Source organism: Strix aluco, chromosome 5 (genome assembly GCF_031877795.1).
Source record: "Strix aluco isolate bStrAlu1 chromosome 5, bStrAlu1.hap1, whole genome shotgun sequence".
Classification (NCBI taxonomy): domain Eukaryota; kingdom Metazoa; phylum Chordata; class Aves; order Strigiformes; family Strigidae; genus Strix; species Strix aluco.
The window spans coordinates 76,106,735-76,132,121 of NC_133935.1; the positions used below are offsets into that span (position 1 = coordinate 76,106,735).

General features: G+C 38.1%; 1 protein-coding gene across 10 annotated transcripts in view; it reads right to left on the bottom strand.

The window, feature by feature from the left end:
* The window catches only part of MAGI2 (membrane associated guanylate kinase, WW and PDZ domain containing 2), a 763,796-nt gene that overhangs the window by 231,634 nt on the left and 506,775 nt on the right, over positions 1–25,387 (bottom strand). For all 10 annotated transcript variants that reach the window (XM_074827889.1, XM_074827888.1, XM_074827887.1 and 7 more), the window contains 3 exons: positions 24,731–24,946; positions 14,609–14,822; positions 3,056–3,135 (listed from right to left, as the gene is read on the bottom strand). In XM_074827889.1, the coding sequence (XP_074683990.1) occupies positions 3,056–3,135; positions 14,609–14,822; positions 24,731–24,946 (510 nt within the window). The remainder of the gene's footprint in view (positions 1–3,055; positions 3,136–14,608; positions 14,823–24,730; positions 24,947–25,387) is intronic.

Genomic DNA, 25,387 nt, shown 5'->3' on the forward strand with positions numbered 1-25,387 from the left:
ATTTAAGAGTAGTATTACAATTCAGAAAACCCAAATATTTAATTCATATTTCCAGGAGAGAAAACACAATTATTTTTAATAAAACCAAGATTTGCTGGAGGAAATTGGAAATGTGAAAAAAATTCTAGTTCTTATTGAAGAATTGCCAGCTATTTCTGCTTAGTGCTATTATGAAACTCAGATAGGCACCACACAAACAGAGAGTAAGAGGCAATTCTTGCTTCAAAGACCTGTCATCTAAGTCGATCTGACAGAGCAAAAGTCAAAGTAATTTGCTGAAACTCACACAGAAGTTCCACGACAGAGACAGAAATAAAGATCAGCCCTTAAAACCTCCTGACCTACAAAGGGGTTTAGAGCAGTGGGTGTCATTAAAGGAAAACAGAAAGAGTCCACAGCACGGAGGCAAGAAAGCTTGACTTGGTAGAGCTTGTCAATCTCTTGGCAAAGGCATGCGAAAATTTTTCCAAGAGGAGGGATATGCTGGAAGGTTGCTTCAGATTTTGCAAAGAGAAATGAGCAAGCACTGGGATTTGCAGATACAGAAGCCAGAGAAAATGAAGAAATTGTATTTGGCAAAGGGGTATTGAAGAGCTGAAAGTGGAGGAGAGGAAATGCCTGGAGCAAGGGGGTCCTCAATATCACTAGCCCAGAACATCAGGACTCAAGTATTGTATGCTGCTTGGACATTGTGGTGTGGAAACTGCGTGCTGGTGGCAGAATGAAGAAGGAGGATTTGGCAGGATTTGCACTGAAAGGAGAACACAAAAGTTGGGTTGTTCAGAATGAAAACCTGGTAGCAGAATCTGATAGGTGATAAGGACATCATAATGTATCTCAGAGAATCAATACAAGTTTCAGATGTGACAAAATGAATGTCAATGAAAAACACAAGTTATGCAGATAGCGATAAAGAAGCAAGGTAAGTATCATTTCCTATCTAAACACTGATGTCTTTCTAAAACTTTGTATCTCTGAGTAAAATGTGCCAGAATAAATCATAAGTAACAGAAAAGATGTTTGGCATAAAAAAATCTATCAAGCCATAGCTGAAACGCGTGTGAAATTAATCCTTGATCTGACATTAAATCTAAACAAAAATCCCAAATCCCTGTGTGCTATAACAAAGTCCCTGGTGTTGGACCTCAGCAGCAAGGTACAGTCATTTTAAGGCACATTAGTGATTTTTAAAAACCTTTTCTTAAAATTAGATTAAAAAAAAAAACAAAACCACATTTTTGAACAACCAAAGAACCTTAGAAAAAGAGAGGATGCTGCAAGAACAATCTCTGTAAGAATAGAAAATCTCTCCCTAAAGTCTTTTATGCTTCACTTCAAGTACTTTGCATTAATGAGCTGAGCAACCCTTAAAAGAACAACATGACCCAAGCATACTATAGTAACTCAATAATCCAGTAGTCAAATAACTACAAAATAATGCTGTTTCTTTAATGCACTTATTTTCATTTTAAATTGTTTCAGATACATTGGTTTTTGTTTTGTTTTGTTTTGTTTTTTTTGATATTTCAGTGCTTGTTGTGATCTCAGTATACATCAGCTAACAGAAAGAGAAAAAAAGAAAAAAAGAAAGCAACACACATTTACTCCAAGTAATTCTGAGATATGTTACTCTGTGATATTGGTGGAATTTTCTTCAGCTTTTTCCACTAGTATTCCTTAAGGAGCAGGCAAAGATATAGCTTCACATAAGTAATGTGAGAGATTTAGAATGCAAAACTGTGCCCTTGTTTTGTTCAGTAATACACTTCTGTTGTATTCACTGTAGAATTTACTTTGGGAGCTACTGTTGTCAGCATCACAAAATCATTCAGACATGTAATTTCTGATGTCAGAAGAGAACGTCAGAATTACTGCTGAAATAAGGAAGGGATTTTTGGAATATAGCAATCTTTCAAAATGAAGCCATTTACAAAAAAACCCAGGAACATCCTTTACCAAACCACTGACCCTGCGTTTCACACAACCAGCAACTCCTCAGTGACCTCTTTATCAGCCCAAAACGGCACTGAGCTTTCTTTCTGTTAATAGTATTTACATTAACCAAATTAATGAATTTTTGAAAATTTAAAATAAATCAGATGCAGTACATGAAAACATATTAATACATTTAAAATATTTTAAAATGTTTTTTATTAATGCACATAGCATGCATGCATTTAAACCTCTGTATCTCACAATAATAAAATAAGTAGCAGTGTTTAGATACCATTACTTCTTAACTGCTAATTGAACTGACACTGAACTATAAAACAAAGAAAAAAACCTCCTTGTAGAAAGATCTATTACAATACATTTTTACTTTGGCTTTATTAAATGATTTCGATTACTGAAACTTTACCAGAGAAAAAATAGAAATTATACTGAATGCATATAAGATAGTTCAATATGATCTGTATTATTTCATATCTCTGAATCTGTCAATATACTCGTCTCTCCTGCACAACAGCTACAGCTCCTGTAAGCATCCTCAACAGTATCTACGCTTTTAAATTTTAAACCATTAACAATGCAGTACCCCCCAAACCCAGCCTTGAACTCTGACAGACACCGATCTCTTTTCTCCGTCCCACACCCTGTTTTATCAGACACTATTTTGTTTAAATTGGCTACTAAATAGCATAGCACTGTACCTTTAAATACAAATCAAACAATATTCATATTCCCACGGTGCTGCTAGTTTCCCTTATGCATTGAATCGCCTGTAGATTAAAAGCTCAGAATCTGAAAAGGGATTCTGTTCTGCAGACCAAAGTTCTCTGTAGGAGATGAGGGAGAGGGTCAGTCCCGGAGTCACACACACAACAGGCAGAAAACACACTTGTGATCCTCAGTTTTGGATAGCATCAGAAAGGGGAATAAAAAGCAGAAACACATGGCACACTGAGAACTGGTATCACTTATGGCTTCTAACCAAAGCAGCAATTAAACACCTTTCATCATTCCCCCAAATGCCTGATTTTTGTAAGAACTGAGAGAGACACACACACACAAAGGCAAATCCCCTCTGAGCAGCAACGAAAACTTAATAACCTACCATTTTCTTTGCACTCTTCTGGAGGTTTAGCCTTTTTCGCAAGTCGTGGATCCAGCCATGATGTTGTCTTTGTGTTATGGCTGAAAAGAAAAGAGATCACTCTGAGCAGACACATACTGAAAGGAATCAAGTTTATTCCTTAAGAAAAAAGGGTTAGTCCAACAAAATTGCAATCGATACACTTAATTTGCTTACTGGTTCTAAGTAGCCCTGAAGGAGGTGTAAGAGTAATTGTGCAAGGCAGCTGTAAATTTGGCAACCTCAGCTCCCTGTCCTCAAAGCAGCTATTTTTATTAAAATCAACTAGAATGTTGCCAAGTTAACCTCATTGAAAATGCAGAACTCATCCAGAGCAAAAGGAATTTATTACAAATACAGTGTTCTCCCGTTGAACAAGTGCAGGCGACAGGATTCTGTACCATTCTCACAGTTTTCAGATTGAATTATTTTCATCTTAAACCTGTCCTTTTCATAAATACAGGTTTGTTATTTCTCACCAGCAGCACTGGCAAGGCATAGCAAAAGTGATGCAAATTACAGCATGCTCCTGCAAAGTCTACATTTCCGGACGGAGTGATTAATGATACTTTGTTTAACAAACCTTTATCTCTCCATATATAATCCTTCTATCGAGATAAAATAGATATGCACAAGCTGAATGAATCATGTGGCTCCTTTCTATACTCAGAATAGATCTTTTGAGGAATCAGCCATCAAATAGCGTTGAACTGGCACAAACTGTTTTCTGGGAGAATATTCTGCCAAATGAATTGATACTTAGCACAGCTAATGAGACTTAAAACCAGATCTTTTCAATGTATACCTTTTCCATAAGCATTTGAATTTGGAGCCAAAGATTTACATATATTAAGAAAGGAAGACTATAAAACAGAAAAGTACGTGATCATTACTCCTTTATTTTTTGAGATGCCTTTCCTACAATACCATCATTCAGAGAGACTTCTAACCCATGTTTTATTTATCTGATACATCCTAGGAGGATGCTTGTTCCATACAGTACTGAATTATTCAGTTTACTATTAATTTGTTGTGTCATTTAAAAGTGTACTTAAGACTTCTCTTATAAACATTAGTATGAGGTGTACAAAAACAGGGGAGCTGGCAAAAAATGGATTGGGATGCAATTGGTAGTTGGTGAGTTACTGATTAACTGATACACTACATGTGGTCCAAACACCACTGGTTCCCCTAGGGAAAACATAAATGCATAGAGCCAGTTCCTTCTCCCACCCTGACTCCCTGTTTAGTCCATGGTAGATGACTTTTCCTCTGTCTCGATTTCTCGCTCTCTCTCAAAACAGAGTGATACTACCTACTTCTCAGCATTATTGTCACCATGTTAAAGCTTCCTCCACATTTTGGATGGGAAAAAAGGTAGATGAGAGTTATGTACGGATATAGTGGCAACTAAAATGAAAATTGAGGCATTTAAATTCCTATTTTTAGCATGCCCTAGTCTAGAACACCATTCATGACAGGTGAAGAGGATAAAGAAAACCTTCCCTTTGAGAGCAGAGCTGTATTTGCAGAGTATGAAGAATGATAAGCCAAAGGTAAGGTAAATTTGAAACCATGCCAGCAGACTGTGCTTGATTGCAAATGTAACTAAGATGCTTTCTCTGAAGCTCTGGCTGCCTGTGGTCTCCTGTAGGGTGTATTTTTATACTGCAGTCACAGCCTAACTGCAGCTTGTGCAGACATACTTGAGCTAGCTTTAAATTAACTAGGGCAGATAATGGCAACAATGGCACTGCAGGAGTACGGAGCTCAGCGTGGGCCCATCACCCCAGCATCTACTGAGCTACCGGGGTGCAGCCAGCAGCACATGCTGAGCTCCACACTCCCATGGGTACCCCATTAGCAGTGCCAGAGCTCAGGGCTGGCAACAGCCACTCTCTCCCAGCTACTAATTCTGAATGATTTTAGGGACCCCCACTGGTTGCAGGGACAAAGTTGGATGTTTCCTATGGCTTTAAAAGAGTAATATATATATGATAACTATTAGTAATGTTTCCTGTGGTATAAAGCAGATCTCAAAACATTTTACAAAGGAAACAAAAATTGTCACCCCTATTTTAAAGGTATGAAATCGGAGTCACAGAGTCATCAAGTGACTGTCCACAGCCACCAGACAAGCCCATGGCAGAGTCAGTACTAGTAGCCAACTCTGTTGCAAGTTATCTGGCCAGTGTTTTCTTCCCAAGTCCATACATCAGAACAGACCAAGTCACCAGCCCTGAAAACACACCTATGACATTTCTAGAATAGACTGAGAAATGAGTTTCCAGGCATCTGTAAAGACAGCTGCCAAGCTGAAAATAAGCCCAATTCAGTATTATTTTTTTTTAAAATGTGAATTAGTTGAATTACAGCCTCCAAGGCTTTTGTTGAAACCAAGAACAATGAACAAATGGTTACGCCTCCCTTCAGCATAAACATGGCTTCCATAAACCCAGAAGAACTGATGTCTTCTGGTTTTGTGTGCTGTAGCCATTCTAAACAAAACCATAAACAAATTAAAAAGTCAACTGCTTTTTCAACAGAAGAGGGATCCTCCAGTCTGCAGTGAAATTTCAGAGGATGAAGGTGGTATCTCATCTAGGTCAGCTCTTACAGCACTCAATCTCCTCTTCTATTTACTGTCTCTCAAACCCATTCAGCTAGTTAGTAAAACTCATCCACAAGAACATCCACAATAACAAATAACCAAAGGAGCAAAGTACCTTTTGAAAACCATCCCTCTCCTCCTTACCAATCTCTGTGACTGCTCCCTTGCCCTGCCTTTCCTCTTTATTATCTATACTAAACACGCATGCTATGTCTTGCAATGGGACTTCTAGACAGGTGCTCCAGTGGGTAAAAAATCTTTTCCTGCTCTGAAGACTGACCCTATCTGAAAGAAGGCAGAACCAACCGCCCCTGTCTCCTAACACCTCTACAGTACCATCAAGGTCCTCTTTAGTGCTACACAGCGCTGACTGCTTCAACCTTCTTAGCAACCAGGTACACAACACACAAACACTCCTACAACGAGGACAGACATGACTGCTGTTGTGCTGCTCTCAGTAAAAGAGGGAAATAAGTAGCCCTGGATTACAGCATACTGTTTTTTTATACACGTCTACTTCTGTCCTACCCAGGAGGTTTATTTGGCAGGGTACTCTTCTAACCTCCTGTCAGCTTGCAACTTGTGGGTTTTGGAGTGATGCTGCTTTTGCCATAGCCAGTGACATGCTAGCACTATGCAGTGTTGTTCAGAGTAACCTCCTGTTCCCTGTCTTCCAGTAAGGACTAGAATTGGTGTTAGCCAACCACAGAAACAGGAGAGGAGATTTCTTACCCGCACAGCTAGGACACATTGGGAATGAGAAGAAGAACAAAAGCATGGTGGTGCCAGTTTGCTGAATGTCCCAGGGCAGGCTGCAGGGACATCTCAGGAAACATGCCACCTCCCTTGTGTTCCAGGGCTCTGCCTATTCCCTTCAGGTCTACAATGGACTAGAATCTGTAAAAGCTAAAGGGAAAAAATATTTATCTCCTAAACAGATTTTAACATAGTTTAAAAGAGGCGTTGATAGGAAAGCTTTAACTGTGGGAAAGAAGACAGAAGAAATAGTAAAATGGCCAAATTAACACCAATAGGAAAAGTAATAGTAACACTTATCTGCTGCATGAGCTGCACATGTTAATGCTTTTTAAGCACTGAAAACCTTGTAAAATGTACAGTGTATAACCTGTCTGCGTCACCACTAGGTCTAATCATGTGTGTCCATTTGGGAAGTCTTATAGACACCAGAAGCAAAAGGGGCTGGGGATTTACAGATTAGTTATGAATGAATTGCAGACAGATAGCAGCAGCAGTTGTGGAATAAATGCACAAACAGGCAGTTGGAGCAGTTGTCACTGACTGAATGAGAGTGAAGTGATGCAACAAAAGCATCATGTGAGAAATACAGCTGTGGCTCCACCAGCATTTTCCTCTGGTCACTGCTTCATTACTCAGCAATAACCATAGCTCATCATTAAAGGGCAGGTTTAGAAAGTCCATCCTTACACAATTTCAATGATATTGATTACTAGCTAGGACTATTGAGATAAGAGATAAGTGCTAGAAAATCAGCTATGCATGTCTTTGAATCTGTCTTAAAATCAAGAGCAAATTCCGAATTTTGGAAAGTTTGAAAGCAGTCAACGAAGGATCCCTTTGGTTTTGCTTCAAGCAGGTGGAGCATGGGAATAGCACTTACAGGCCTGAAGTGTATTTCAAATTTGAAAAACAATTTAGAAAAAAGAAAAAGTCACTCAGTAAAGCAGTGGAGCTTAATATTGCAGCCAAAAGTCAATAAAATAATTATTGCTGAGCTAACTTAAATCCTCCTTTTTTGCCAAGTATTTACACCCAGCAGAAACAGTTTGTTATAACCAGAGTCCTCCTGTATTGGTTATAGACAATTTTAAACATATGTGGAAATAATATTCCTCAGCTGGTTTAAACAGTGTGAAAGAAAGCTCAGAATATTTCCCAGAAACCCTGACTCAACCTCCTGTTCAGATTTTCTTTGTAGGTCTGCTTTTAAGGCTTTGCAGAGACTGTTTATGCCCTAGTTCCCTGTTATCACCACTGGAACTATATACCAGGATCAGAGCCTCTCTGGGAATCTCAGTGGATACTCCATATCTTTAAAAAGTAAAAAATATTAGGAGTGTGGATTTTCTTATTTAAGAATGTAGTGTAATTTTATTATAATTATTTGTTAGACAGTATATTACATTATATTATTTTACTTAGTATTTGTGTTAGCAATCTGTCAGTTTAAAGCACTTTGGCAGATAAAGTTTCTTGTACTAAAAAATTCCTTGGACAATATCTTGAAACTTTTTTGAACGGAATATAGAAAGCGGTTACTGACAGCCTTAATGTCTTTTGAAAACACTGCAAACCTATTCTAAATTGTAACTCTTGCAAGGTATGTAATTTGCACGTTATTGTGAAAGGCATTTCAAGATGGGTATTTACCAATGTGCTGCTTCAGTGTGTTTGGGGACAGCACATATGGGTTTGTTTGGGTTTTTATTGTGAATACATTACATTCAAGATGGTCCTCAATATAACAGCTTGAGCAAAGGGGAGTATATGAGACAGAAAACAAAGTGCACTGTAGCCACCTAACTTCTAAAATGCTTACTCCTCCCTCTTTTTTGTATGCCTGATTCGTAGATCTGCAGAGCGTTTCAGATAGCACAATAATGACTTTCAAGTAATTTGCTTGTGACAGAAAAAAAGAGCATTAAAATGACAATTCTGCAATTCATCCTTTGTAGGTTGCTACCCAAACATCTTGCACACATGGAGGGACAGGTACAAAAGGGAGCTGTCTTTGGGCTATGGTATGAATGGCAGCACCTATGACTGCTAGTTTGCCTTGCACCTCTTGCTCTCAGTCTGTTAGATGTGCTCAGAGTATGTGGTCCTTAAGAGACAGAGGTTTGGGGGTGCCTATCCTGTGAATCCCAGATGACCTCAACCCAAATACAGCAGTGGTGCCTCTAGGCATTCGCAGGGGCAGAAGATACTTATGTAGGATTTTTTTTTGGAAAATATAAATGCCTAAAGTCTCCTACAGTAATTTCTGCTGTTTAAGTCACTCTCTTTTACTCAAACAGTTAATTTCTGACAAAGAATGGGCTTAATCTCATGTGACTTCAGCCATCTAGAAATCATACAGCTCATTGCGTGTAGGATTCTTCTCTGTTCAAGGAAGAGGCACCTATACAGAATAATTTATCTTACCTATCTTCCAGTGGGACTGGAGACCTAACCATATGCTCTTAGTGTCATACTAGGTGTTATGGCATCTCCCAAATGGCCTCTGGCTGCCACTCCAGAAGGGTGCTGGTTTTGACAGGTTCTGTGTCATATCTGCTACATTCATGGAGATGTCTTGGGCTATTAGTATGCCTCTACAGTAGTGATTTGGCTCAGATCAGGAGGTCACTTTTCAATCTTCATTTACACACCGAGCATTCTCCCAGCTTGTAAGCTTCTTTCACTTGAATTTAAACCAGGTGACACACAGCAAGAGCTCACTTAATGCACTACAAGCCATTCACAGGCATGCAGCCCATGGCACCTGAAAACACCTAGTAGCTGTGGATGATGGGTCATCAGCACCAAATGTTTCACTCTGCAGTCTACTGATATTGCTAATTTATATATGGACATGGTTTAGATCAGAATGAATTCAGACTGGTTTTAACTCAAATCTGGTCTCATGGACTGAGTTCAGGGGTTTAGGGGTTGGAGACAATAGAGTGCACTCCTAGAGATCAACTTTCATTTTAGTTTCACCTGAAAGGAATCCAGTTCATGTACTCTGAAACATGAACCAATTCACAGTGCATGGAGACAACCAGAAGATTTGCTTCAAATGTGTACTCCTGACACAAAGTACATACTACTGCAGATGTACCCTTGGATATCCGAGGGCATCTTTACTGGTAGAAGCACCTACATTTAAGCAAATTAATTCTGCCCTTATCTTTGTACAGGATGAATCATCCTCTGGAGGTAATTCTCTCTCTCCATTGACCACAGAAGGAGTCTTGGCAACTGGTTTAAACTAGATACCTAATGCTATATGGCAAGCCAAGTGAGCTGAATCTTCTAGTTCAATAAATACAAAGGAGAAAGATTATAATACCACTATAAACATCAGAGGAAAGGTGTTGGAAGAGGAATTCTGCAGAGCAGAGCAGCAGACACCTTTGGGGGAAAGACAAGAAATAAGAAAGTGAGGAAGTCAACAGGAGTTAAGATGGCAGTTTGACCTGGATGTCAGCATAGATAAAAGCAGCAAGTGAGAGCAAGGAACAATACACCACTAGTACAGACTGAGAATGTCTTTATAACATCAAAAGATAAGAGAAGAAAAAATTCAACATTACCCAAATTCTTTCCACTTCTACCATCTCCCCATTCCTAATTAAATTGTTGTGAGGCAAGAAAGTGATCTCAGGAGAAAGAAACCAAGAGAGATTTTTTCTGTTGTCTGTCCCCCTGTATGTCAAGTTGAAGTCCAAAGAACATTAGAGATCTGATCATTGTTCTGTTGACCAGAATTGATGAATTCAGTACAACATATAAACAAGGAAAAAGTATTATGGACATCTACAATCATATTCACAAAGTCCCTGATGATTCAGAATTATCCACACAGTCATACTGATACAAGATGGCTTGTTTCCTAAGGAAGAAGAATCCCATCAGAAGTGAATATTAAAGCAGCATGTGAAAAAAAAAAAAATCCTTCATCTTAACTGCTACTTAATTAAAGTAGCAGAAACTACCATACAGCGAAAACATGGCGAATTTCAATATTATGCACTGATACACTGATGATGTAACATACTCACAGGAAGTGCCAAGCTAGTTTATAAGAGATTGGGTAATTACTGCAGGATATGGAAGTAATCTTCAGTAGGTACTTTTAGTACCTTCTAGTACAAAAGATAAAGTTATCAAATCTAATGGTGTAGCCAGGCTTAACTAATATATCCTGCTTTCTGATGGTGAACTGATGGAGCAACCAGGAAAAGCTAAATGTATCATGATTCCTCAGGTAAGCAAGATGTTAGGATAAACATGCCATGCAATCAAAAGGCTTTCCTACATTAAAAACTACTAAAAAGAAATACTGATCCCATTGAAGTCAGTAGCAATAGTCTTAGAACCAATCTAGGTCAGGATTTTATATTTCCAATTTGTAGCTGTACTTCTTTTCAGGTAACACCTGAAATAGCACCAGCTGTATTCAAAAACTTAATGGCTGTTTTTTACTGTGAAGAGGAAAGTCCTTGGAAAAGGCCTATTTTATAGCTGTTTTTTAGTCTTTTATGACGCTCTCATAAAAAAAGCAGCTTTAACAACTAGAAAAGATATTGCAACAAGTCCAAAAAACAATGCTGACTATGCTGCTCAGAGAAGTAGGTGTTAAAAGTAGGAAGAGACTGAATGTTTATGAGATGTACTGGAAAGTGGTTTGTTAAACCTCATGTGGCCAAATTCTCCTAAAAATCATCACCACAAGTCAAAGAGGATGATCGTTTAAGGATATATTACAGAGATTTGATTTTTTTCTAGACTTTTCTCCACTAGCAAAACAATTACTAATGTACTATAAGCAAAGGAAACCATATGTGCTTTTGAACAGTATAGAGTTAAATAGCTTTTGTTATGGGCTATGTAAAATCCTTGAGACTATTCATCAAGGCTTAGTTGTAGCTCAGCTTAACGAACTGCAGCTCTTCCTGGTTTAATGTCTTACTCTCCCCGCACGCCTTCCAGAGAGCTCTGCTGTCTATAGGTGGGTAGAGGGCTGGAGAGAAGCAAAATCAATTCTGTTTTTTATAAATAAGTATCATAATGTGTAACCAATGCTACAGGACAGTCTATAATGTAATGGTGTATGTGATAAGAGTTGAAGAGTTGGGTGAGGGCCGCATTTAAGCCTGACTGCACGTGATAGCAGATGCACCAAGAATCTTGGTCCTTTTGTATTCCCTTCAACACTGCACTGGACCAACACAGCAAACATCAATTGCCTGGGATCCAACACAGTCAGTGTCTGCTGACTTTGTGAGGACAACACTACACTCATGTCTCTAGCATGTGGTTTGAGAGCAGTTGGCAAGTTGAGGTCTGAACGCTCTGGGGAATTGTAGCCTTTCCTTAACCCTGGGAGAAGGAAAAACTAAAAATCAGTTATGGCTACAGTTTATTTAAGCCTGCCAAAATAGGTCACCCTCATCAGCCATGTTTAAAGTAGGAAAGAAGGAGCAGAACTGGAGGTTTTTTTGGTGGTCTTCTGATTTATATATAGTGTTTTAATTATTGCATGTTCTCATTAACATATGTTCTCAATGAAAGCAAATGTAGGAGATGGACTCCTATTTGTGTAATGTGTGCCTGTATTTGAAAATTCGGATTCGTATGTAAGGATGGCTGGAAACAGCCCAAGAAATGTACTTAAGTAGCTCTTCCTGAAAAGCAGTGGTAAGTATTATGCAGTAAGAAGGGATGTTCTTCCTCTTCTGTCTGTGAATGGTAAATATAAGGTCATGCACCTATGGTCAAAAAAGGGGAAAAAAGGAAGAAATACACCAAGCCATGCTCTAAAATACAACCATCCTCTGAATTATCCAGTGAATCTAGTATATCATTATTTTTTTTTTTCTTTTTAGTCCTTGAGGCAGAGGAAATTTCTTCCAGTGTGCTTTACAAAATGCTAACTGGGCCATTAATGATTAACAAATAAATAATACTGTCTACAGACAGTTATCTTTTTTCTCATGAAGTCACTCCCTCTAACACTGTAAATCTGCCAGGTTACTTCTGATGGCAGTTTTGATAAATGAGCTCGATACAAATTTTAGAGGTTAGTTTGAGGTGAATGATTGAAAATGCTGTCATGAAATCTAAGACCTTTGGGTATACCTGTGGCAACCTGGAACTTGAGATCACTTACTGCTTGAAGTCCTTAAGGTTTAAAGGCACAATTCACATGAGCCTCAAATAAAGCAATAAAAGATGCTGCCTAGTATGACTTTTTTCCCACCCATTGTGATGTACACTTTAAAAATGTTTGTTTTTCATCTATTATTTAATAATCTAGTACAATCTTTACTACTGTTAGGGGAGAGGTTGTTAGACAAATAGGTTTTTGTTGTCTTTTTATCTTTCCGGTTTTTTTGAAAGCAAATGGAGTCTCTTCATGCCATTAACCAAAGTGACTTGTAAACAAAGAGGCAATTTAACAGCATCCCCACAGCATTACATTCCTACTTAACCCTGTGAAGACTGTGCAATGTGAAAACTCAAACGATCAAAGAGTTGTTCCTTTGCTAGGATTCTGGTAAATATTCTGGTATTTTTACAGATGTGTAATTGCACTTTATTGCAATTACATTATTCAGGAATATAATCCCAAAGGCAAGGAGCCTTTACAAGAGTCTTTCTATCCAGTCTGCAACTCTGATTGATTTCTCTGTTTTACATAACATTCATTTAGTGGAAGTGAATGATGAGCATTGTCAGAACTGCAGTGTAAACCAGAGCATTTCCAGGAAAGGAAGTAAGCTGTATCATCAAAGGAATTTGTGGAGTGGAATAGCTGCTCCATAGAGTGGCAGGGCTACTTGCATTCACTGTATTTGTTAAAAAATATACATTTATTTTCTATTAAATTGCCTGCTGCAGTATTTACCATTGTCACCATTTGGTGTGTTAGTGACCTACCCATGATCCTGTCCCCCACCCCCCAAATGTATCACAGGTTTTTGTTACAACAAATAAAATAAAAATGCCACATAATGTATTCTCTCTGTCAGAGCATTCAATATGTGCAGAAAAATTAAATTTGGGAGTGAGGTAAGAAGGAAACAAGGGTTTGAGGTAGCCCTGAGGTCATCCTAATTCTTCTCTGCTTGCTTGGGCAAAGTTGCTATAATTACTCTTTTTCTAGAATAAGCATATTTTTGCCCTTTTCAGCAAAGACACTTATGTTTTAGTAGTCACTGCTCTTTTCAGCCAAGTATATGCCAAAAGCTACAGTTGGTCATACAAGTGTTCACGAAAAATCACATGCACAAACTTTATTCTTAAAATTTGTTTACAGTTCATGTGACAGTCATAAAATTTTACATGAAAAAATGGACTTAAAGCAGAAGTGACACCACCAAATGTTATTTTTACCTACTAATAATCAGAATAATGTCCAACACTCCAAATTGTTTGAGGCAGTTTCTTAAATCAAACATAAATGCTACTGCTACCTCTGTAGTGTGTTCTGCTGATGAAGATGTTGTTTTTTCCTTTTTCTATTTTTTTTGTGAAACATGATGTTATATGAACTCACTCATTTCCTTTGTCCTTATTCTGGTAATTCATGTATTAATGGCAGCACTAAGAGAAGAAAGAACCTTCATATCCAGTTGTTCAATGAGTTGGCTAATTAGCAACAGTAGCAACAGGTATGTATAGCCTACCAACAAGGAAAAGTTTCTACACAGAATTAATTCTCATTATTGTCCACTCCTTTATTTTATTATTTCTAAATATAGCATAGCCTCTCTTTACTGTTCACTAGTTAGTTTTTACCCTGCCTATCTTTCCTTAAATTGGCAAAAAGCTCAACCCTCTCCACCTCTGTCCACGTAAGGAAGAACCCAGCAATTGTACTCCTTTCTCATAAGCACCAGAACAGCAGAAAAGCGTTGCTTTCGACAGAAGAAACAGCAGCTTTAATTGCTGCCATCAAAGTGCTAAGCAGTCCAGTTACCTACCTTAAAAACCAGCATGCTTCAATGTAAATCAGTAATGCAGGATTTGCCACCAAGCTCTCAGGAGCCTTGACAGCCAGAACATTCCTGCTGTTTTAATGAGAAGGAGTGCAGTGCTCCACTCCACCGTACAAACCATTTCCCCACCCAGTTAAATACGATACAGCTATCAGAAAGAGAAGAAATAAGACTCACTCAATAAAGTAGACTTCCCCCTTTTCTGTATAAGCCATTTCCCAGTTATCAGGCAGTGGGCCCAAGTCATCATTCTCTTCAGGTTTAGTCTGCTTTGTTACATCCATTTCTTCCTTCGCCTCTTCAGGCTGAGTATATCCTGGTGCAGGACAAGGTTGGGTGGAAGATACCTCACCTGAGACACCTGTACTCTTCTCTTCATGTTCACTTGATTCTGCAAGAGAAGAAAAATTACAGGTTTTGGATATCTGAGTTAATGGTGGAGAATCTACTGTGTGCAAGTGTCCAAGGAATGCTCTGTGAACTGTGAGTTTTGAAATAAAGAGAAAAATTCTGTTGGGTTTACACAAGGGTCCCTCTGATGATGCATTTTATCTGGAACACAATAAAAGAAAATAAAGCAATAAAACCAAACTGAAACAAGAAACTAATAAAGAGCTAAGAAACAAGACAAAGAGTTCTGGCTCGTTCTGTCCCAGGAGTCCTTCCAGACCAGCAGTTAGCACTGAGCAGAAGACAGCTTCATATCCAGCAGCTCTACTGTCTTGTGTCTTAACTTTTCAAACTACATGCATAGAGTAACCACCCTGCTGTTTTACTACAGACAACAGAACCTTTCCAATTAAAAAAGTATATACACTAATTGCTTTACCTATATCCATACATCAAAGAAATCAGTATGACATCTATTAACCCATAGCAATATAGGAACCGTATAGAAAGTGGTTGTGACTTCATCACCGATATAATCTGTGGGAGGCTTAGTTTCCCACAGCCAATGCCAAATGCTTGCTATACCCAATTGGTTGTGTCTCACTGTGACCAAAAACATATTCAGGAAGGAGTCTTTCCTTCCTATGCCTTTTTCAGTACTTTATCTTTCACTTTTTATTTATTTTACTTTCCATAAAATCAGAAATTAAAAAATGTGGTGTCCAACAGTATCTCTACTACTACCAGTTCCCCGAGTCCAGTCCACATACTTTCAGCTAAGCAAGTGCAGTAGAACTTAGCAATATTTGTTAAAACATTGGCTGAACACAAACATAAGACAAAACCACAAAGACACCTCAAAACAAATCAGACAAATAAGCACCAGGTGTGCAATATTAGGAGTCTAAATGTGCCTTATCCCCAGTGTTGAACACCTACCTACACACTTAAGAGTCTACATATTCCTGTGCATGAATGAGTACCACATAGCACATGGAAGTACAAGCAGGTCTTCCATGTATGCAACTATTAATGACAGTGGAGAAAACACAATCTTTTCTTGACTGCTACTAGCTCAAACAGAGGATGGTTGAGAGAACTTGCCCTACTATGCCCTACTAATGGAAGAGATTCCTTCATCCTTGGAGGTCAATAAGTTTGGTTGACTAGTCTAATATGTATGTGTTTGTAAGCTGTGTTTTATCATATGCTCTATCTAGGAAATATTTATTGAAAAAATGTGGCAGGAATCTGTTGCCTCAGTGGACAACAGAAGCTTTCATCATTGGATTCTTTTTTTCTGTTGCACTTAAATGAAGCCTTATCTCATTGAAGAAGTAGTCAGACTCCTACTTTTGGCCAAACGAAGTGCAACTAAAATAAATTAACAATTTTAATGTATTGACTGAATCTCCACTGACTATGATGGGATCCTAGTCAGATGGCTGAAATGACCCTACATGTTAAGTTAGTTAAACCAAATTCAGTCTTGTTAGGCTAGTTGCTGTTTCTAGATAGTTAAAATAAGGGAAGTGAGCATGGCTTTATGTTAGGTTACGTGAAAGCTAATGACATAAGCTCACCACAGATATAAATCATAGGGACACAGACAATGAATATCAGAGGAGAACCAAGAACAAACCGTGAAGTTTTACACCATTATTTAATCAAAATGATACATATTTGGTGTAATAGAGGCTAGACTGAGACTATGATAGATTGTTCATAAAGATACGTTAGGAACGAAGTATGCATGGTTTTATATAATCAAAAATGTATATGCACTTGCTCTGATTAATATTATATGGACTTACTGAAGTCTGTGGATAATTATATAAAAGAAAGGAGAAAATATATTTTTAAAATAAGTCAACAATGTAGTCTACAATAAAGTTCAAGATGACAGTTTCTTAAATGAACTAGCAGTGCATCCAGAACATGGAACTATGCAGATACTTGTGTGAAACATATAGGAGGTGGAATACAACTTGAGTGAAATGATCTAATTTGTGAAGCTTAGGACAGCAAGAAAGACAAGCAACAAAAAATTAACAGTAATGGTCTTAAAAAATCCAGATTTTAATAAACTCACAGAATTAATAAATTTTATATTATGGCAAGAAATGGTAAGGGAAAAGGAGTTCAGGAGAACTGGTAAAGATTAAATTAAGAATACTAAGAATGCAAGCACGACTTGTTCTAACGAAAAAGAAAAATAGTAAGTATAATCAGAGATCATTTTGATTAAGCCATGACTTGTCAATGGTCTGCTACTTGAGATAGAATTGTACAGAAGGTGAAAACTAGATTAAACTGTTAAGGATGAACACAGAAAAACAGCATCTAACAGCAAAGCAAAGCAGTCAGTCTAGAAAACAAGATACAGTCAGGGACATTAGAGGTGACAAGAAAACTTCCTGTAAGTGTGTTAATAAGAGGAAGACCAAAAGCAGACAGACTCTTTCCACTATGTGGGGAGGAAGGAAAGCTAATAGTATATGATGCATAAAAAACCCAAGGCAGTTAGTGCTTTTTTTGCCTCAGTCTCTACTGCAGAAAGATTACCTGTGATTAATGACTAATATAAATAACGTCAGTGATAGGGCTAAAGAATGTGCAGTAGAGCAGGCAGAGAACAGGTCAGGTAAAACTTAGATGAAGCAGCCATTCTCAACTGGCAGAGCCTGATGAAATGAAACCTAGGATACTGAGGGAACCAATGAAGCAGATTCATGGCTAATAATGGCTACACCTTTGAGACTTCATGGAGAAAGGAAACTTAGAAAGGACAGACAGTTTCAGAAAAGTATCTATGATTTAGATTTTTAGATAGTTACATGTTGTTAATTTCCGAACCTAAGTTCTCTTTTGCTCAATTAGGCCATTACATCTTTTTGTAAAAAAGAAGGAGGAAGACCCACAAAACTGTAACTCCACGTCTTTCTATTTTTAATTCCTAGAAGGGTGTTGGGACCAGCAATCAAACCACCTACATGTAGTTCTTCGAAGGTGATAAATAATTGTCAAGACTTTTCAGGAAGAAATTGTGCCAAACTAATCCTATTTCTTTTCATGACAGAGTAACAGGTACTGCTCCTTGGGCAGAAATGGTAGATATAGCTTTCATGATCTTAAAAAAAGACTTTTGACACTGACACATACAGACTTCTAGAACAGTGTGAAAAAAAAGGGATCTGGTCTTGAACGGGGTGATGGTCTATAGCTTTACAGCCATATGCAGCTCCTGCTGCTAAATCTTAACTCATACTTGAACCACATGCTATTACAATCATGTTACGCTGTTTGGAAATGTGAATCTGTCTGTGGGAAGAAATGAATTAGCAAGAGACACAAACGCGAGTTTTGCTTAATTGCATCCCACAACAGAGCAGTACAGTCGCGGGGGAACTGAAGTCCCCTCCTCCTTATCTACCACTCCCTAATCCCCCTGCCACTGCTTCTCCTTGGCTTTCCAAAATATATGGCATCTTCCTGGTGCAAAATGCCACAATCAGCTGTAAAAATACAAAATGGGGAGTAAATGCCTAGGCAGAATTCCTAGTGAAAATACAATGGAGGTAATGGGGATTCGTGAGGGATGTCTAATCATTATCTTCAGCCAATGATACTATTGCAAAAGAAAAGCAAGCATCATAATAGGCGGGAAGAGTAAGCATATGAGATACAGGTCCTCTCACCTTCAGCTACAGTAAGGTTTATTCAGGAGTACTGTGCCCAGTTTTGAGAATTTCATGTCAAGGAAGATGGGAAACAGTCCAGAGGACAGAAAAGAAAAAAAAAAAGAAGGAGAAGAAAAAAATTGCAAGTACAGAAATATTGAAAAACGGGTGTTTTTAGTCTTGAGGAGAAAAGACTGATGGATAGGGGAAGCATTTTCAAATACGTCAAAGTCTCCTGCAAAGCAGTGAGGAAGATATAGCCTTCAGTTCCCCTGAGAATAGGACAATGTAATTGCTGATAAATTCTTTGGGGGGTTTGCTCTTATCTCTGCAAAGCAAAAGTAAGTTCTCATCTGTCTCAAGCATATTGACAGATCTGCAAGTTGTATTCTTGAGGGCGCCTGCAGTCTTGACCACATTTCTACTACAGGAAGGATGCTGTATAGATTAAACTGAAGACAAGACATAAAGTCACGTGGTACATATGACCGTAGTAAACCAAACAAATTTGGAGCAGAGGTGCATCACACACAATGGCTAATGATCAGCCAATTGGTCTGATAGAGCGCAGCTGTGGTGACATTGCTGTGTCTTTGGATTTTACCATGATGTCTGTAATATGTGTTCTTCTTCAAGATCTCATTTTCAACAGGTCTGAAGAGGTCAGATTCTTGATTTTCAATAACCGTATTAACAAATCCCAGTCATCGTGATGGCAAAAAAATGTGAAAATTAAGCTTTAAGGATTACAAGAAATATTCTGAACTTGTCTAAAACAGAGATTGCTATCAAAATATAGCAGGGAAGAAAGGAACCCAATGCTTATTTAACAACCTAAAAATACAATTATTTTAAAGCCAATCTCATAAATTATTAATTACTGGATCATTATCTTTTAATAGCTTACTTTGATAATGTAGAAGGCATCATGATGACTAAAACCCAATAAATTAAGGTAGATTTGCCTAATGCTATTTAATAACATTAAGTTTTACACAACGGACATCCTATTCACACTTATCTGGAATACAGCCCTACGGTGTCATCTTTTGTTATATGCATCTACCATTCACATACTCCAGGTAAGGTAGATATTAATCTATTAGCAGATATATTTCTGCTAATATATATTTATACATAATGTTTGATTTGATAAAAACCAGGATGTCTGATTAAAAACTAGCAGTGTCTTAAATGTACAAATAAAGTTTGAAACACTACAGTAACACACTGTGAGCACAAATCTTTATCTTCAGACAATATATGATATAAAGAAGTCCTAAAATTGTACCATGAGTCCAGAAGTATTTTTGTCACTAAAAAAACAATCAATTGACTTTATGTCAAGCGAAATAGCCTACTAGAGCTGCTGTCTCACTACAAAACAGATTACATGGTCCAGTTTTCAAAAGCAGTTTAGCACAGTACCTCAAGAGTGAGCATCCTGGGAAGTGACAGAATAGGCACCAGTGAAGCACCAGCAAGTTATTGCACATGTAGAATACAAAGAATTTTGAGAACAAGATAATGTGTATATTAAAAATAGGTACTTATCATAAAATACTGTAAGTTCATCTCTGTAGTACTCCGACTCCAAATACCAGCAGTTTAAATATTGTTGGTTGATATGATATATTCTCTATACAGCTCTTAGACAATATGGTGACATTTTTTAAAAAAACAATGGGTAGTTATGTTGTGATAGTCTCAGAATTTGAGCCTTCATCAACGCATGATGGCTCTTTAAATTCTTTCTATTATTTACAATCTAACTCTTGAAATTTTCCAATCTAAACATGTAAGAGGACCTTGTCACTTTATTCCTTTATTTTAAGGTTGCAGATTATTCATGCAGTAAAGTTCAGAAAACTTACTCTTGTCTTCCAAAGAAACCAACTCAGATGACCTAAGCAATACCAGCAGAGAACAAATTAAAGGAAATATTATTAAATAGTAATTTATGGAGTGGTTTTAGCAGCTCTTAAATAAAATATTGCAGCTCTTCATACCTTTATTGTATCTAAGTGACTAATTTGTTCAATTCTGCACAGGAAACAGTCTATCCATTTTAAATAACTCTTGGATACAACAGTAGTTTAACTCTTATTTGCCAAGCTATATGTATCTATTTTCTTGTGAAAATATCACTCTGCAGCCTTGGAACTGCTCCCTTTCCCACAGAACTGTAGCCATATTTGAGTTTTGGTGCTTTGCATGGAGGCACTGTTCCCACTGACTACAAACACAATAAGAACTAGGAGCTGATGTGGGGGAAGGAAAACAGGAGACACAGAGACTGGGTGAGCACAGGGTATTCTGTAGGTCATGGATTGTGACCTAACTGTGATAAATTGAGTTTAGAGAACACACCTACAACAGAAATATCAACGGATACCAACTCTTGTCATTTATAAAATCTCACGGCTCTTGGATGCTGTGTGTGTTATTTTCATGCCTCTGGCTGTCTTTGCTGTGTAATAATAAAAGAACAGGCTCAACCTGTTGCCTGGGACTACTGCATCTTGTGTGGTGATTGATGGCATTGGGACTCCAGCCTTTTGCTTCATTATCAACCTAAGCATGGAATGATCATTTTGAAACTTTATGTCATATCTTATCCCTGCCAGAACTTTCATTCTCTGGGTGCAACTTATCATTGCTCAAGTAATGTCAGAATAATGCACATACATAGCATTCTTCCAATGTTAGAGTGGTTCTTCCAGAATTTGGATGATAAACAATCAGTCAGAAGTGTGAAACAAATGCAACATGACCAACACAGTGTCAAATCATGATGCTGGTTGTGAAGGAGACCGACTTAATTCTCTGCAGACACGAACAGCAACAGCAATGAAAACTGAATGTCTGGCAAGCAGGTTGCAATTTGACCAAGACTTTTTTTAACTCTTTTTTTCCAAGCATCAGTTTTGCAGAAATTGTTCATTTCAATGTCAGTGTCCATCAGGAAAGGCTTCTCAGGTGCAGGATGTCTCACTTAAACCAGTGGCTGGCAGACACCCAACCCAGAGCAGCCAGAAGTCCAGTAGTGTGGGCAATTGCACTAGGTGTGAGAAACCCACTGCTAACTCTACACTTGGCCATTTTAAGAGCTAATCTAGACATTGTGTCTCTTGTATGCTGTTTGGCAAATAGTAGGATTCTTCATTTAAATGTAGCCACCTAGGTTCCTGTGCATCTGTAGGCTGAATTAAGCATTCTAGATTGTAGAGGTGAGCCCCTAAAACAGTTACGCTCTCTTACTCTTTGGAATTGCCTCTTCCTTCTTATTTTATATAAAGACAGCAGAGACAAGTAGCTCTAACAAAAAGTAAGGCATTTAGGCATATAATTTACTAAAGCTGGATAAGATAAATCCCATCTCCCAATTAATACTATTTTATCCTGAGAGAACTTGGTCCAGGATAAAGGACTGAGAGTGCTCCATTCTAAAATGGCCTAAAGCCCCATCCTGAAGAATTAAGGATCCCTGTTCTGGACTGAGGACAGGTGACAAAAATTAGAAAGAATAAACACATTGGGCAGCACAAATTAACAAGAAGACAATTACACATCATGGTTGAAGATCTCCAGTCTGTCCATATACAACTGTCTGAGGGAAATCTGATGGCCTATGAAGCAAGGTATGTAGAAGTGGATTAATGAAAAATTGATTTCTACTAGTAAAGCTAAACAGATGAACAGATTATGTCAACAGACACTGAAAAGTGGTCTGAAAAATCAGACCAAAGCACAAAGATCTCTGCAACTACAAATGTCACTTCTTGGTCCGATAAAGGTGGGGTTATTTTTTTCAGATTCATCTTAGATCTGTTACTATTTCAACATAGCAGTCCTTTGAGTTACTGGACTCTGATACCTTTGACCATTAATCTGTTGATTATCTATAAAAAAATGTATCAATGTTTCTGGCGTCCCAAGAGTCCTATATTTAATAAAAGACTCCTGTTAGAAGTGAAGCGTTTGAAATAGAATACACTTTCTAGAACTGGAAATAACCAATATCCTACCTTCATTGCTTCTTTATTAAAACTAGATTGCTCCCTCCACCGAGAGTTTAAAAAAAAATTAAAAAATAAATATTCTGGTTTTCCTGATCGTTCAAAGACACAAGCTACAAATGCACACACATTTTAGAGGTAGCAAAGACTCTGTCAGCTCACAGAGAAAATGACTGCAGTAACAGGGTCCGTGGGAGCTACACTGCCCAACAAAGGCAACACAGCATGTATGTACAGAGCTGCTTTGCTACAATCCCCAAAGTCCTCAATCAGTGTAACTGAACAACAAAACCCTGCTTATGAAACCATGAGAGCCAACACAGACACTGCTTGTTCTGCTGGCCACACCTACAGGAATTACTTTGTGGGGGGCAAGGAGGGGGAGGAAGGGGGCTGTCTTACACCGATGCTCATGTATTTCAGTTTGTAACACAGCACATGCCAGTGCCTGTTTCTGGGGTGCTGCCTAGTCATCATTCACACAGAATTTGCCTGGGAGAAGCAAATTATGGGTGTACAATGCAAGGAGAAAAGCAGGTAAACACTGCCTCTTGATCCAGTTCGAGCTGAAACATACTGCCCTGGAAATTGCTCCTCAGCAATGGTCCATTATGTGGCACATTTCAAATAACTGCAAAGAATGATCTTTCTAATGATTTCTACAATACACATCAGAGACCAAATCCTGCCTTTGCCTCTTTCACTGTGGAAGTATCCTGGCAACAGAGCCAGTGCTGATGTTTTATGTAAGGATTTCTGGGCTTCATCCTTTCCTGCTTAGCTGTGTAGGAAAGGCACTAAGCTTCAGAGCATTGCCGACAGATGCAATGTTGTGTGGAAGGGATGAGCAAGGCTCATACAGTATGTGATGGCAATGGTCAGGGACTGATGCTACAGCCCTCTGGCAAGCCAAGAGGGGAGAATGAGATCCACTCTCAACTCACTGCTCCCTACCACCCCCCATATACACGGGAATGGATTCTGCACAGGGATTTGTTTTCGCCTTACATGTAACATTAGACAACAACTATAGAAAAGCATGTGGCAAATACGTCCTTGATGGGAAGATATTCAGTTTGATATACTTTCTAACACAGTAGAAGAAAAAAAAGTATATATAGAATCTGCAGTATGAAAACCCTTTTTATAGTGCTTAGAAGATTAGGTAATGGTTTTTTGTTTCACATTAACCTATGCATTTAGAGAACTTGCAATATTCCATTTTATTTTCTCATCTATATGATTGTCACTACAGACTTCTACTTCAATAATTTCTTCTGCTTTCAGAATTTCTAAGTTCACCAAAAAGGCTTTGGAGAGTTATTCCTCAGAGCGATATAAAAGTCTGAATTCTTTAATCTCCTACTTGAACAACAACAAAAAAAATAATTTCTTAAATGGTATTTCAGAACAAAAACGATTAAGTACTGTAAAATGATGACTTGCTGAAATACTGAAGGGGAAACTGATTACCTGCTTGGAAAAACACTGGAGTGCTCCCTCTCAGGATACCAGTCAGTATCTTGAGCCCCTTTTTTCTGAAGAACTATGATCCAAGGGTAAAACAACAGCTGCCTTTTAGGGCTAGACATCTGAAACCTTTATCAGCTTTATGCAGGCTCTGGAACATTGCTGGAAAAGGTCCTTCCTGACGGCATTGCCAGCTAAGTTTCATCATCACTGCCACAAATTCGTTAATATGGTGACAACTTTAGTCTTCCACAATATTGCTAAGATTTCATAACAATTTACAGAAGTTCACTTCATAATGCAGTGAGTATCACCATTTGAGAACAAGGAGACCTGAAACAGAGACTAAATTCATTTGACCAAATTACAGTTCTCTAGACTCCCTCTATAGTCAGTGGAGAGAAATAGGCACTTGTGATTGATTTCCTAACCTAGAAATCTAAAACAGATCACATGAACTGTATTCAGAAAGTAGGAATTTTTCTCTTTGGTCTATAAAAAGGGTTAAAAGGCACTAGTTCAGAGACAGATATCTTTAGGGTAGCTAAGTGAGATGACTCCCCAAAACTGAGGTTAAGTAATTTGTTTTAGGCTTCAGAGAAATCCTGTTATTCAGGATTCCTGGCTTTCAGTCTTCCAAGAACATCTTTACCTGAACATGCATATTCTCACTGCAGAAGGAGGTAACTGAGGACTCTGAATAACAGAAATGCATTGCAAAGAAACAAGGAAAAACAGACCTGGTGTTACTGTCACATCATTTCCATTGACCACAGGTCTTTCTTCTTCTTCTTCCTCTGGTGGTTCAATACCTGTCTTTTCCATATTGCTCACAGACTTATTCCTTTTACGCTTGCCTTCAGCCCCGGGAGTGGCACCTGGGAGGATCTGATCTGTTACATTTAACAGCAATGGAGCTGGTTCTGCTGGTGGCTTTGGAGTGCCGTAATAGTTGTCTGGAAAGAAAAGAAACACAGAAAGTTGCAGAAATACGTACGCTGCTTCTTCTTCTTTTGTTTTAGATTTATGGAATCATGTGAAGTAGGATCTGGTTCATGAGCTAATAAAATTGTTTTCTCCTTTCATGAAATGGTGATTAATTTTCTTGGCGGTAGCACTAGTGATCAAATCACGCTCACAAGTATATACCATATTAACACTTCCTGAAACTTTAACAGGATAAGTTAATATTTCTCTCATCCAAATACCTGACAAATATGCACCACACCAGAGCTGTTTTTATATTTCAAACTGTTAGGACAAATTAGCTTTGTAACATTTATGCCACAATACAAGAGTTTCTGAAGGGTCAAAAAGACCATAGAAGTATTGGCTATTTGCTATTTTATGTAATTTTCATGCCCCAAATTCTCTCATCTGCTTAGGAAGTAAATAAT